Source organism: Neofelis nebulosa, chromosome 9 (genome assembly GCF_028018385.1).
Source record: "Neofelis nebulosa isolate mNeoNeb1 chromosome 9, mNeoNeb1.pri, whole genome shotgun sequence".
NCBI classification, from domain to species: Eukaryota; Metazoa; Chordata; class Mammalia; order Carnivora; family Felidae; genus Neofelis; species Neofelis nebulosa.
In genome coordinates this window covers 19,383,460-19,396,167 of record NC_080790.1, presented here as the reverse complement: position 1 = coordinate 19,396,167, position 12,708 = coordinate 19,383,460, and the positions used below count along the sequence as shown (strand labels likewise).

Sequence of the window (12,708 nt, the reverse complement as noted above, 5' to 3'; positions counted from 1 at the left end):
GTCACAAAGATTTTCTTCTTTGCTTTCTTCAAGAAGTTTCATAGTTTGGCTCCTGTGTTTAATTCTATGATCCATTTAGAGTTAATTATTGTATATGGTGCAGGATTGAGGTGGTTTGGGTTTTTTGTTGTTGTTCCTGTGGATGTCTGGTTCTTTCAGAACATCCTTCAGAACATCCACATGTTTCAGTGGAAGGGCTATCTTTTCCCCACCAAATTATTTTGATGTCTTTGTTGAAATCAAGTGACGATATATTTGTGGGTCTATTTCTTTTGAACTATCATGGCAGATAGTTTAAGATTCTTAATTAAGTCTGTGGATTCTAATCCTATCTTTTAACACTTAACAACTTTGATACTTTGGGCAAATTATTTAATTTTCCCATGCTTCTGTTTCCTCCTCTGGAAAACAGTGATAGTAGTAATAGTTACCTCATAGAATTCTTGTGAGACTTTTAGAAACAATACACATAAAGCTCTTAGAAAAATACCTAACATGTGGCAAGTTTTATTAAATGTTAGCTGTTGTTATTTTACCAATCTAATAGATGAAAAATTATATTTAGTGTTATTTTTAGAATAGACACATTACACATTACATATGGTTTTTACGACCACCCCATAAGCTTACATAATCTTCCTAATTTTTGGAGGCAGCAGCTAAGGTACAGGGAATGTGAGCCTCTTCTCCATAAATATTGGGAGACTTTGTAGCAGAGTTTGGGCTCTCTGAGTTCTAATCTCAGCTCTGCCACTTGTTAGTTAGTTGTGCGACCTTGAGCGACTAGCTTTGCCGTCAGGGCTTTTGCTTTCCTCGGACCTGTGTCATGGGGATGATAATAATAGTATCTCCTGTATAGGGTAGTGGTGAGAGTCCGTGAGTTTACTGCATTAAAAAGGCCCTGACACAGAGTCGGGGCTAAGTAAAAGCCAGCTGCTTCCCTCTGTCGTCTTTTGTTGTCATTATTTTTTTATTGTCATCATCATTTTTCCAAATTGTCACAGGAGGCATGACAGGGTAATTTGTTTACTTTATAATAAACCAGTAAACTAAGTAGGTTTTTACTATGTGTTTGGTATTTATTTAGAAAGTGTGTAGGTTTAACTATTTTAGGAACTTAGTTCTTCAGTACATCTGTTTCTTTATTTTTAACTTTAATCTTAAAACTTGTCTTTAAGAGAGGATGTTTATAGATTTTTTTTTTAATCCATTCATTTAGGGCTAAGAAATATTTGTTAAATCAGATCCATCTAGTGTTTCAAATTAGAGTGGGCACCTACTTTTCAATGAAACGCATTCCCGGCAACAGCTTTGTAAGGCAGATTTTCATATAATAGACAGCCAGTGTGTATGAGTCGATACATTTAAGCATTTGGATTCTTATTGTTGGGAGTTGAGTAAACTGAAAAGGTAGTCAGAAGTGAAGTATATGTGGTTATCAGCTATGTTCAATGTGTCGAAAGGATGGGAATGATATTTTATTCATCTTTTTATTTCCGGAATTTAGCTTGTTGCCCATTGCCAGTGAGTGGTATATAGTAATTGTTCCATAGATGTTAATTAGATGAATGAGTGAAAAGCCTCAGGGCTGTGCTATGTATATATGGTCATGAAAGAGTTTTACTTTTTGTGTCACGTGGGGGTAGAGTACTGTCAGTAAATGGACACTTGTTTTTATATTTACATTTTAGAATTATTTTGAGCATTCTCATATATATACTACAATTTCTTTGTCTTTCACTTATGTTTTAGGAGGGCCAAACATGTGGGCTATTACCTCTGAAGAACGGACTAAGCATGACAAGCAGTTTGATAACCTCAAACCCTCAGGAGGTTACATAACAGGTTTGTGTTTATATTTCAATTATGAATTATGTTCCTTTTCATGTAATACCTTAGAATTTAGAATTTTAATTCGATTACCATCAAATTTGAATTATTATGTAATAAAATTCCTATCACAATTCATGAATTAAAAAAAAAACTGGTTTTATTTTATCTGGAACTGGTTTAATTTGTTGTTTTGGAAATGGCATATGGAAGATCTTTTCCTAATCCTAAATGATAATCAAGAATTTCAAGAAGTTCAGTTTACTTGTCCAGTTTCACACTTTAACATTATTTCTAGAATGTTTTCAGGTTAGTTCTTGAGGTAATTGAGACTTTTATCCAAGCAGATTTATTAATGTGCTCCTAATATGTTGTGCCAATTACCTGTATAACAATCAGTATTACTAAGTCTAGAAGAAATACGTGTCAGGTCCATTTCCTTGAAAATAATCTAGATTTTTTTTTCTGTGATCTGTTTTTATAATGCTAGCCCTCTGTTTTTGAGGGTGATACCAAGTGTTGATTGTTGGCACTAGTCCTTGTTTTGCAAAATGACCTCCAGAGCCTAAGGAGGATCAATTTAGGTGTATCTTTCACATTTTTTTTTTTTAATATAAAACTTTTTTTCTGTGCCAAAGCATGTGAGCACTTTATTTATAGTAATATAATGAATAATATTTACCAAATCTGTACTGTATTTCAGATGCTGTACTTAAGTGCATTATCTCATTTAATCTTGCAATAGCCTTGTAAGATAGCTATATTGTCTGTATTTACAGATGGTTAGTGTTGATCTGGGCTTTGAAACTTTTTAGTCTGCTTTTGGAATCCATCCTCTTAGCCATTAGAGTTTAATATTATTTGTACTTCTATAATAATAGCTACCTTCCCTGGTATCAGGGCTAGAATTTGATTACCCTACTGGTAAGTTAACAATGTAGTCTGTTACTGTCTCATGTATGCTGGCACAAGACCCAAGGTTCCTGATCCAGAGACAAAGGACTTTATTAACGAGTGGCACAGCTCGCAGCTTGAGCATCAGCATGTTCCTCTTGGCTTCTCTTGTCCCCTGAGTCCTAAGGGGTGATGTAGAGAGCTCAAAAGGATGTTAAACATGCAGTGATTCTGTTATAGGACAGGAACCCTGAGCCAGGGGAACCCACCATTTTTGGTAAGCAGGCTTGTTTTTTGGCCCAGGGGAAACATTATCTCATGCCTTAAGATTGCTCACTGCAAACCCAACTCTGAGAAATGACCCAGGTAGAAAGTGGTTAAGGGTCTTGCCTTCTTGGCCCACACAGCAGGACATATAGGATTGTGAGAGACCCATGGGGGACTGTCTTTCCCAACACCTGGTATTTTTTATTTAGAATTCTTCTAGAGAATAGTGTTTTTCAATTACGAATTCTATTAAATGGAGATATTATCAAATACCCCAGTTAATATGGAGAAACTAAGATGAATAATATAACCTTTAATTATTGATTAATGCATATAACTTCATTTTTTTTAAGTATTTATTTTAGAGAGAGAGCACAAGTGGGGGAGAGGGGCAAGGGGAGGGAAGGAGAGAGAGAGAGACAGAGGGAAGGAGGGAGGGAGGAACAAAGTGCTAAGCAGGCTCCACAGTTAGAGCAGAGCCCAGCTCAGAGTTCAGTGCCACAACCCTGGAATCATAACCTGAGCCAAAACCAAGAGCTGGACGCTCAACCAACTGAGCCACCCAGGTGCCCCACCTGTAACTTTTCTTGTGACTTTTTTGTTTTAAAACATCTAAGTCTTATTCATGTAATGTAAATAATTGTATATGTGTATTTCTGTGTAGTTGTTTAATGACTGAAATTAAAATGATGATAAATCAGTAGCGTTACTGTTATTGCCCGCTACCATAATTCAGAGACATTGGAGGAATTCCATTTACTAATGTGCTGCTTAATGTTTGTTTTTACTACCTTCAGGTGATCAAGCACGTACCTTTTTCTTACAGTCAGGCCTGCCGGCTCCTGTTTTAGCTGAAATATGGTAAAGTGTTCTTTTTTGTAGATGAACCTAAATTTCCGGTAGTCTGATTTGGTTTTGTTTTGTTTTTGATACAGTGTTAATAAAAAGTTGTTTTTACTTGTAGTCTGTTGTTAAGTATTCAGCTGTTAGAAAAGTTAATTTTATTGACTAAATGAGAATAATTGGGATTTTGTTCTATTGGACAAATTTTTAATGTCCTTAGAATTTTTGAGGAAAGATGTATACATTGCCATTGAAAAACATTTCTTTATAATTTGGCAGACTCTCAAAATCTTCTGTTACTTTGTAGTTGTTTCATTTCTTTCATCATCTGTAAACACCAAATTAGTCCGCCCTTTTCCTACTCTGGAACCTTAAACAAAATTGTTCTTTATATTATCTAGTGTTTTGTTTTTTAATATGTTTACAATAAATATCAACTGCTACCCCATCTTTCTTTCCACTTGAAATATTCCCATGCCTGGCGGAGTACTGACACATCACAAGCTTTCAATAAATATTTGAACAAATTAATAAATTAAATTTAGAATGATTATACTATTGGATAATTTCTTTCTGTCCACACTGGTGGAATTCATCCCAAAGGTCTCATAGTTTCTCTCTATGTGGATTCTGTGTAGACTGGCAGTATTTTATAAGATGGTATCCTTGTTCAGTATTTCTTAATGTATAAGTTATTTAGTTTTGGTGGTTTTGTTTATTTTTATATGTATGATTATCATTAAGTGATGATCTATATGTGAATGCTATGTCATTGTTCATATTTTATGATCCTCAAAAATAATGGTGACCCTACATAGCATTCTGCCCACATCATGGTCCTTTTAGGGCTTTATCAGACCTGAACAAGGATGGGAAGATGGATCAGCAAGAATTCTCCATAGCGATGAAGCTCATCAAACTGAAGCTACAAGGCCAGCAGCTGCCCGTGGTCCTCCCTCCTATTATGAAACAACCTCCTATGTTCTCTCCATTAATTTCTGCTCGTTTTGGTATGCATTTATTAATTGAATTAGCTGCATTTGATAGTCAAACTTGTCCTGGACACAATAACAGAAAAGGGTTTGTTAGCAAAAACAATAATCCTTAGACTCCAAGTTAAATTTCATGTCTGAGATAAGAAATATTAAAGTCGCTGTCATAGCAGGGGTGTCCTCGTGTCCCAGTTTTCCAGGGACAGTTCTGATTTATGCCTGTTGCTCTGGCCTCAAGTCTGGCTAGTGTCCCCTTTCACAGTTCCCAGATGGATCATAAATTATATGACCTCACCCCTGGTTAGAGCTGATCTTAAATACTGTTCTTAGTTTCCTCTGTATTCTGTATGAGTAACAGAAAAAATGTGAACAATTTTAAACTCACTTGAAATGGTTTAATTTAGGGGGTAATTTAAAACTATTCCTAAGTAGAAATTTTTCTGATTTAAAGATTAATTACCCAGCTAAATTTAGGGCTAAAAGTTATGGACTTTGATTTACACTTTCATCAGAGGGAATCAGTTTTCTGTTAATTTTGATTAGATAGTTTCTTTTTCTTTTTAATGTTTTTTTTTTTTTTTTTCATTTATTTTTGAGACAGAGACAGAGCATGAGCAGGGGAGGGGCAGAGAGAGAGGGAGACACAGAATGCGAAGCAGGCTCCAGGCTCTGAGCTGTCAGCACAGAGCCCGATACAGGGCTCGAACTCACAGACCGTGAGATCATGACCTGAGCTGAAGTCGGACGCTCAACCGACTGAGCCACCCAGGCGCCCCTGATTAGATAGTTTCTTATTGATTATATATGAGAAGCACTCACTGGAATAGAACATTGGATTAGGCATTTTTGTGTATCTGAAACCTGTTCTTTCATTCCAGATGTCAGATCTTAAACCACTAAATTCTTTCACTGCTGTAGTGAGCTCTGGACATAAATACCAAATCATTGTGTGACTGTACTTTTATCGTGCACCTAGTTAGTAAATAAAAGTCATCATTTTGTTCCTTTTAAAGAATTGTCCTTGGGGCTCCTGGGTGTCTCAGTTGGTTGAGCATCCGACTTTGGCTCAAGTCATGATCTTACAGTTCGTGGGTTGGAGCCCCGTGCCGGGCTCTGGGCTGACAGCTCAGAGCCTGGAGCCTGCTTTGGATTCTGTGTCTCCCTCTCTCTGCCTGTCCACTGCTCATGCTCTGTTTCTCTCTCTCAAAAATAAACATCAAAAAAAATTAAAAAGAATTGTCCTTAAATGCATGGATGTGTTACTTATAAGAAAAGTGAAATATATGGCATATTTTCTTCTTGCAAATAATGCATATGCATAAATGGCTCTCCTATAGTATCTAGTAACTAGAACATCCTTTTTTGGGGATTGGGGACATCGGGGGAATGTGTGTATGTGTATGTGTTAGTTGAGTGACTCAACAGCACTGTATTTATTATCCTTATACAAAACCCCACATCTAATCAGGTAATACAGTCTTTCTAACGTTTAATTGGAAAAGGCTGCTTAGCTTTCATGATGATGCTAGAAGAGAATTTTTAACTCCTTAGTAGTCATTCCCTTAGTTCACACAGGTCAGAATATTGATATCGAAAGCAGTATCTCCCTCACTCTAGGTCACCAAGCTGCTTTAGTGAACTTTTTTTTTTTTTTTTTAAAGTTTTTATTTTATTTTTGAGACAGAGAGAGACAGAGCATGAGCAGGGGAGGGGCAGAGAGAGAGGGAGACACAATCTGAAGCAAGCTCCAGGCTCTGAGCTGTCAGCACAGAGCCTGACACGGGGCTTGAACTCACAGACTGTGAGATCATGACCTGAGCTGAAGTCGGATGTTTAACCGACTGAGCCACCCAGGCGCCCCTAACAAGAAGCCTAGTTTGTCTCTATAAACATGGGTCTGCTCACTGTACTGTAAACTTGTTTTCTGGCATGTGCTTTTATAGTTGATTACGAGCACTGGAAAATGTGTTCTGTTTTGTCTTTAGGAATGGGAAGCATGCCCAATCTGTCCATTCCTCACTCATTGCCTCCAGTTGCACCTATGGCAACCCCCTTACCCTCTGCGACTTCAGGGACCACCCTTCCTCCCTTAATGATGCCTGCTCCCCTAGTGCCTTCTGTTAGCACATCGTCACTACCAAATGGAACCGCTGGCCTCATTCAGCCGTTATCCATTCCTTATTCTTCTTCAAGTAAGTACTTACTGTCTAATGAGTCAGAAACTGTTAAAGAAACCGTTACGTTTTTGTCCCAATAAATACAAATTTCCTTCATAGTTTGTGATATCGTTTTGTGTGAACCTTTTTCATTTCTTCTTCTTTTTTCTTTTTAGCATTGCCTCATACGTCATCTTACAGTCTCATGATGGGAGGACTCGGCGGTGCTAGTTTACAGAAAGCCCAGTCTCTGATTGATTTAGGATCTAGTAGGTATGAAGGCTTAAAACCTCCAGCTTTTTATGCTTCCAGTAAAGAGTAGCTCTGAGCTTATCCAGGTTTTACGTTAGAATGGCCAAATGTAAAATGCTTAAGGTAAATTTACTACTTCTAACTCACATAAAATAAGGTTTTATTTTTAAAATTGTTAAATGTTTGGGGCGCCTGGGTGGCTCAGTCGGTTAAGCGTGCGACTTCACCTCAGGTCATGATCTCACAGTTTGTGAGTTCGAGCCCTGCGTCGGGCTCTGTGCTGACAGTTCAGAGCCTGGAGCCTGCTTCAGATTCTGTGTCTCCTTCTATCTCTGCCCCTCCCCAACTTGTGCTTTGTCTCTCTCTGTCTCTCAGAAATAAATAAATGTAAAAACAAATAAAAATAAATAAATAAAATTGTTAAATGTTCAAAAAAAATGTTCCATGTAAACTAAAAATGTTCTGTATTTTCTTTTTTTTTTTTTAATTTTTTTTAATGTTTTTATTTATTTTTAAGACAGAGAAAGACAGAGCATGGGCAGGGGAGGGGCAGAGAGAGAGGGAGACACAGAATCCGAAGTAGGCTCCAGGCTTTGAGCTGTCAGCACAGAGCCTGACACGGGGCTCGAACTCACGGACCGTGAGATCATGACCCGAGCTGAAGTCGGACACTTAACCGACTGAGCCACCCAGGCGCTCCTGCTGTATTTTCAGTTGTCAAGTTTTTGCCCCCAAATTATATATTTTTCCTTTAAAAAATAATGTATATATATATATATATATATATATATATATATATATATATATATGTTTCTTAAAAAGTCTCATAGCCATGGTGTATTATTAATTTTTTTCTTGAGCAAATTCTACTGATTGAATAGCTTTTAAATTTTAGAAGGCACAAAAGCTTCAGTGTTCATTCATCACCCCTTATATAAATCATAATAGTACTCCTTAAGGCAGTGTACCAAGAGTGTTAGCTTTAACTCAGAAGAGGAGGATTGGTATCCTAGCTTAGACTCCCAATGGATATGTGTGACCTTCACTGAGCCATAGTTTGCCCGTCAAACAGGTGGGGACAGTAAAACCTTCTGAGTTTGTTAGGAGGATTAGAAATTGTATTTGTTAAGGCCTTAGCACCATACAGGGCCTGGCACATAATAGGTTCTTGGTAGTTCTGTAATTCATATGGTATTGCTTTCCTAAGAATGAGGTTAAATTTCTTAAATTTTTAAAATATCAGAAGCAATTACTATTGTACCATAGAAGGTGTGATTCTTAATGTCTCTGTCTTATAAAGTTTGTGTGTATTTTTTTTTTTTTAGTAACATAAAATTTTTTAATAAATTTTGTTGTAGCTCAACTTCCTCAACTGCTTCACTCTCTGGAAACTCGCCCAAGACTGGGACCTTAGAGTGGGCGGTTCCTCAGCCTTCAAGGTTAAAATATCGGCAAAAATTTAATAGTCTTGACAAAAGCATGAGTGGATACCTCTCAGGTAGGTGGCATACAGTGTTTCAGGATGTGAGAGTTAAGGTTTTTTTATATGAATTCCTACTGAAGAACTCTTATTTGAATTTGTACTTTGTAACTCACCTAAAATTTTAGCATCCAAAAAATTTAGCAGGCATTTGATAAATACAGATATCTTAAGTTGTGTGAGAGCTCAAAGATGGATACAACTTGATCAGTTTCTTCAAAGTTCTTACAGTCAAGTTGAGCACACAGGTGTACACCCAACTTTTTGGAAGAAAGACCTCTCTCTTGAGAAGATGAAGCCTCATCCTCCAGTGCAGTGAAAGGAGACCCTCATGTGACAGGGAAGAGTGTGTGGAACTTAGCTTCATCTTATTTTCCCTGTGGGTCCCCTCCCTACTTGGGTCTTTCTCTGCTTGCCCTTACTGAAACCTCCCGGGAGCATTGTCTACCCTTTCGTGTTCCAACCCAGATGCTTCCATAAGAATTGCCCTTAGGTCCCTATAGAACATTTGAGTCCATGCTAGAACATTATCCGAACTTTTCCAATTAAGAGTAGTGAAGGGGGTATAAACAGGGTGAAAGGTAAGTAGAGTTCCTACCTCCTAACTTTCCCCCTCTCTCTTCACTCAGCAACTAATCTACAGTTTAGGCGGAATAATAAAATAAGTATTTTAAAATAATAGAGCTCTAAAGTGCTAGGGAACATAGAATGGGAGATACTAATACTTAAAGAGATCAGATAAGACATAGGAAGGGAGCATTTAAGCTCCATCATGAAGAGTTAGGGTTTGGACAAATAGAGATTGAAGGTGGGAACATTTGAGGGTGACAGAGAAGAAATCCCAAGAGCTAAAAGTACATGGCATATTTAGACAATTTGAAAAGTAGTCTATGGGGGCGCCTGGGTGGCGCAGTCGGTTAAGCGTCCGACTTCAGCCAGGTCACGATCTCGCGGTCTGTGAGTTCGAGCCCCGCGTCAGGTTCTGGGCTGATGGCTCGGAGCCTGGAGCCTGTTTCCGATTCTGTGTCTCCCTCTCTCTCTCTGCCCCTCTCCCGTTCATGCTCAGTCTCTCTCTGTCCCAAAAATAAATAAAAAACGTTGAAAAAAAAAAAAAAAAAAAAAAAAAAAAAGAAAAGTAGTCTATGGAATAGGAGTATGAGGTCTCTCTGCAGTAGGGCAAGGGAGCAAGAAGGCTTTGAAATTGATGGGACAAGCAAAAATGTACAATATTTTCTTTAAAGATACATTACTAGGGACATGTGGGTGGCTCAGTCAGTTAGGTGTCCGACTTCGGCTCAGGTCATGATCTCATGGTTCGTGAGTTTGAGCCCTTCATTGAGTGCTCTCCTGTTAGCACAGAGCCTGCTTCAGATCCTCTGTTGTGCCCCGCCCCTGCCCTTCCTCTCTCCCTCTCTCTGTCTAAATAAATAAATAAATAAATAAATAAATAAATAAATGGTTTCTTTTTTCAAATTAATAAAAGTGGAGTAAAAAGACATACAAAAATGTTCATGGCAGCTTCATTCAAAACATCCAGAAAAGAAACAGCCTAAGTATCTATCAATAGGAGAATGGATAAATAAATTGTGGTATATTTCTGTAACAGAACACAGCAAAATAATGTATTGAATGAAGGAAGCCTGGCCCAAAGGATCCATACTTATTTAATCCATTTATATGAAGCTGAAGAACTGGAAACGTAACTGATGGTGATCGAAATCAGAATATTATAGTTTCTCTGTTGGGAAGGGGCCATGCACAAACCTCCTGAGGTGCTGAAAACTTACAATTAGTACATTTTCTGTATGTACTAAAAACATAAACAAAGATGGAATTTGAAGGTCTGTGGGGAGCTGCTGTAAAGAATGAGTCCTTACTGTTATTTACTTGTATATGCCACACTGTATGAAGGTTGTGTATTAGGTTTTCAGAGAATGTTACTGTTCTGAGACCTATGAGAGTAAAGTGTATATTCATAGTTAAGGGAAGGATTTAAAAAAAAAAAAGAATAGTTGTTTCTGGTGTCCTGAAACAGCAGAAGCCCAAGTATATGAGGATGGGGCTGACTTAGACTTACATGATGTGCTTTGTTCAATGAGTGTAGCCTGTGGTGATCTAATTTTCTTCCTCTTCTCTCCCCCCTAAACTCTCATGATTTATTTAAATGAATCCATTGACTCATAGTTTCTGAATCACATAATTTCTGGGCACTCTGTGATGCACTGGAATACACAGGAGGAAGACACAGTCCATGTCTTTGAAGAGTCCATAGTATATAGGTCGTCACATAATCATAGTATTTGATTAGTGGTTTGAAAGTGCTGTGATTAATATAGATGAGAAAGTGACTAACACTGAAGATACGAGAGGGAGAGTTTCACAGAAGAGATGACATCTGAGCTGGATCTTCGAGGATGAGTAGATCACCACATAGAGAATGAGGGACTAACATTATAGGCACAGGAAATAGGATATCCAAAGGATTGGTAGACCAACTTGAAGGCAGGGCATCTTCAAGTGAGCTTTTCTTAGTGAAGTACTCTGCTAGCTCTCTGTAACACTTTGTATTATTTATACTTTGCACACATTTAAGCCTTCCACCAGTATGCTTTTAACCAATTACATTCCTTCTCTTTTTCCTCCTGTTTGCTCTGTTGCCTAATGCTAAGGGATCTACTTTCAGTTTTCTTTGTCCAAGAGCTGAAACATTAGTTATTAGACCTTTTTTCTAGGTTTGCAGTAGCCTTCCATTTCTCTTTATTAGAAGAATTCTCCTTTTAATGCAAAAACCTCCTCAAATCTTACTTCCTATGTGAAATCTACTAAGGAGTAATTAGTTGGATGAGGCCATGAGCTATTTCCAGTGGTTTTCCTTATGTGATTTTTATTAAATGATCAGGTTTTTTTAAGAGAGTGAAAAACAGGGGCGCCTGGGTGGCGCAGTCGGTTAAGCGTCCGACTTCAGCCAGGTCACGATCTCGCGGTCCGTGAGTTCGAGCCCCGCGTCAGGCTCTGGGCTGATGGTTCGGAGCCTGGAGCCTGTTTCCGATTCTGTGTCTCCCTCTCTCTCTGACCCTCCCCCGTTCATGCTCTGTCTCTCTCTGTCCCAAAAATAAATAAAAAAAACGTTGAAAAAAAAAAATTAAAAAAAAAAAAAAGTGAAAAACATTTTAAAGTTATATAATATAAACATCCAATTGCATGTTATAATTTATGGTGTATTTGTGTTTGTTCCGTATAGTATATGTCGCTTTGATTACCAAGACCTCATGTTCAAAGCTCAGTGAAACATTGTGTTAGCAGCATTCGTGCTGGCTCTGTGGTGGGACCTGTTGTGGAGGAGTTGGAGGATGTACTGTCTTCTGTGCAGAGTTATTTGGGTGAGCCTCAACTCAGGCTGAACCCTGAATAGGGCCTGACTCTTCCAGTACTCAGGGCTCAGTCAGTCACCTGGGAATGGGAGGTGCGACAGCTGCTTTAGTGACTAGCTGACCTTCCCTAGAGACGCCATGTGATTTTATCCATGGTCAGAAAGCCACAGAGTTGCCCACCAGGAGTGAATACTCCTGTGAATCAGACGAGGACTTTGTGTTCTGAATAGATGCCTGAGATTCCTGTCTGACTATTATCCTGACATGAAAATGCAGATCAGGAAGCCTATTATGTATTTTTGAACATTGAGGCAGGGAAAAGAAGTTGGAACAGCTTACTACATATAGTAAGCATTCAGTGAATGCTAACTGCTATTACTCTCAGACCCTATCCCATAAGTCCTTACTGCACTTTAGAGTAGTTTGGATTACAACTTTATTCATTACTTTAGCAAATATTAAGCATTTATGTACCTGGCACTGGGTATAATATGTTAGTGAATAAAGCAATGAAGGTTTTGGTCTCTGTAGAACTTAGCATGATAGTGGAAACAGACAATAAACAGGTAACCAGGAAGATAAATGTTACATTACAGTTTGTCACATGAGCTCTGAAGGAAACC

At 38.1% G+C, this 12,708-nt stretch overlaps 1 protein-coding gene across 14 annotated transcripts in view; it reads left to right on the top strand.

Annotated features, from left to right (window-relative positions):
* The window catches only part of ITSN2 (intersectin 2), a 146,759-nt gene that overhangs the window by 41,460 nt on the left and 92,591 nt on the right, over nucleotides 1-12,708 (top strand). For all 14 annotated transcript variants that reach the window (XR_009248260.1, XM_058682679.1, XM_058682677.1 and 11 more), the window contains 6 exons: nucleotides 1,753-1,845; nucleotides 3,789-3,852; nucleotides 4,681-4,844; nucleotides 6,812-7,018; nucleotides 7,159-7,255; nucleotides 8,593-8,732. Coding sequence is in view for 13 of the 14 variants with exons in the window: in XM_058682679.1 (XP_058538662.1) it covers nucleotides 1,753-1,845; nucleotides 3,789-3,852; nucleotides 4,681-4,844; nucleotides 6,812-7,018; nucleotides 7,159-7,255; nucleotides 8,593-8,732 (765 nt within the window). In the remaining variant the exon portion in view is untranslated. The remainder of the gene's footprint in view (nucleotides 1-1,752; nucleotides 1,846-3,788; nucleotides 3,853-4,680; nucleotides 4,845-6,811; nucleotides 7,019-7,158; nucleotides 7,256-8,592; nucleotides 8,733-12,708) is intronic.